At 39.4% G+C, this 1,869-nt stretch overlaps 1 gene segment (V, D, J or C); it reads left to right on the top strand.

Annotated features, from left to right (window-relative positions):
- The first annotated feature begins 655 nt into the window (after positions 1-655).
- On the top strand, positions 656-1,240 carry LOC105309970. The segment is given in 2 exon segments: positions 656-707; positions 948-1,240. Coding segments are annotated over 2 exon segments (345 nt in total).
- Positions 1,241-1,869: the final 629 nt, after the last annotated feature.

The following is a 1,869-nucleotide window of genomic DNA, read 5'->3' as shown; positions in this document are numbered from 1 at the left end:
GTACAAAGTCAAGGTTTAGTTTACAAGAATGACAGCAAACTAATTCAGAATGGCTGGAGCATGCAACTCAAAATGGGCAACAGAAAATATAAAACTAAACAATATGCATGTCGTGAAAATGGTCATAAGCCATCACACAATGATTGGACATTATCTTGAAGACACTATTGAGCACAAAGAGGGATCTGAAGAAGCAAATTGTATAATAAAATGTTCTTATCTGAAGAATTAGCGTTTTCTATATCAATATATACTTATAGATATAATCGTACATATATTTTCCCTTGATTTTTCTTTTTCTTCAATCCTAGAGTAATTATTTCTCTAACACAGTATTTTGATAGGCCTTTCCTTATACCAAAAATAAAGACATACCTTGGATGTAAATGTATTCAAAACAAGCCCAAATCCTCATCTTAAACATTTCTCAGCCCAGCCACAGGGGAGCACTATTTTAAAAGTATTCTAGATAAAGGTGTATAGTTCTGCATAAAGTGTGAAAGTGCTGTGATACCTCTCTCATTGGTTGTCCTCCTATGTTGCAATATTCTACAAACAACTGGAACATGCCTCACTCTGAGCTCAGAGTAACTCCTGCTGAGGAAGCCCATTCAGAAACTGACCTGGTGCATTGATTTAGCTGGGGATCCAAGGCATGGAGACTCTCCTGAAAGTGCTTTCAGGCACTCTGTTGTGGCAGTTGGCATGTGAGTACACAGTGCAGTCTAGGAGAGGCTTATAATGGTGACAGCACCCTGAGGGCAGCAACTGGGTTGTATTTCTGTCCTGTGGAGGGCCCTTGTTGGAAGCAGACAGAAAGAAAAGTGTGAGAAATATTCTTTGATCGTATGGTGATGTTTATACTCTGAGTAAAGTAAAAAGAGAGAAAATCACCCTTCCTTTATGAGACTGAGCATCTTATGGGTATTTGCTGTGTTTCTTATCAGGCATGAGAAGCCTAGAAGTGCAGCAGAGTCCTCAGTCCATGATAATCCAAGAGGGAAAAGATGTCACCATCATGTGCAAGTCCTCAGAGACTTTATATTCACTGCACTGGTATCTTCAGAAGCGTGAAGAAGGCCCTATCTTCTTGATGATGTTACAGAAAGGTGGAGATGAGAAGAATCATGACAAAATAGTTGCCACATTTAATGACAACGAGCAGCAAAGCTCCCTGCACATCACGGCCTCCCAGCCCAGTCATTCGGGCACCTACTTTTGTGGAGTAGAGACACAGTGATACCCAGGCCTCCAAAGGCTGTGCTCAAACCTGCAGCTGGGCCACAGATGCTCACCTAGCACACGGCTCTAATGGGGCACTTACCAGAAGGCTAATCCAGGAAAAAAATGAAAGACTTGAGTGAACTTAATTACTTTACATTAAATGCAATTAGTGGGCCAGCTTTTAAGAATGTATCTAATTGGTCAGTCTTTTGCCAATAATTCTATAATTTCTGAGTAGGTAACTATGTACTTGTGTGGTAGATAGCTTAGATAAAGAGGAGAATCACATAAATTTCAGATTCAGATAGCAGAGTGAATTGTGATATGACTTAAGCTCCATATGTGAACTACTTTTGTGAATGTATTCCGTGTGAAAACGCAAAGTAACCTCTCTCCTCTGCTAGGTATCTATACCTTGTCATTATGAAGACAGTAAAAAGAGTAAAAATCAAGCCTTTTTTTTCTGGTTCCTTGTAGGACATCAGATTGTACAAGATTACATTGCCAATGTTGTCCCTTGACTGGAGAGGTCACTAGCAGTATTTTTTTTGAAGGATTTTGAAACTGAAGTTCCTCTTGATTTTGATTAAATTTAGCTTTCAATTCTAGCTCTAGATATTCTCTCTCTCTCTCTTTCTCTCTCTC

This window comes from Pteropus vampyrus, unplaced genomic scaffold, assembly GCF_000151845.1.
Source record: "Pteropus vampyrus isolate Shadow unplaced genomic scaffold, Pvam_2.0 Scaffold971, whole genome shotgun sequence".
In the NCBI taxonomy this organism is placed as follows: Eukaryota; Metazoa; Chordata; class Mammalia; order Chiroptera; family Pteropodidae; genus Pteropus; species Pteropus vampyrus.
Note: the sequence above shows the minus strand (reverse complement) of the source record. Positions and strands in the feature narration are given on the sequence as shown.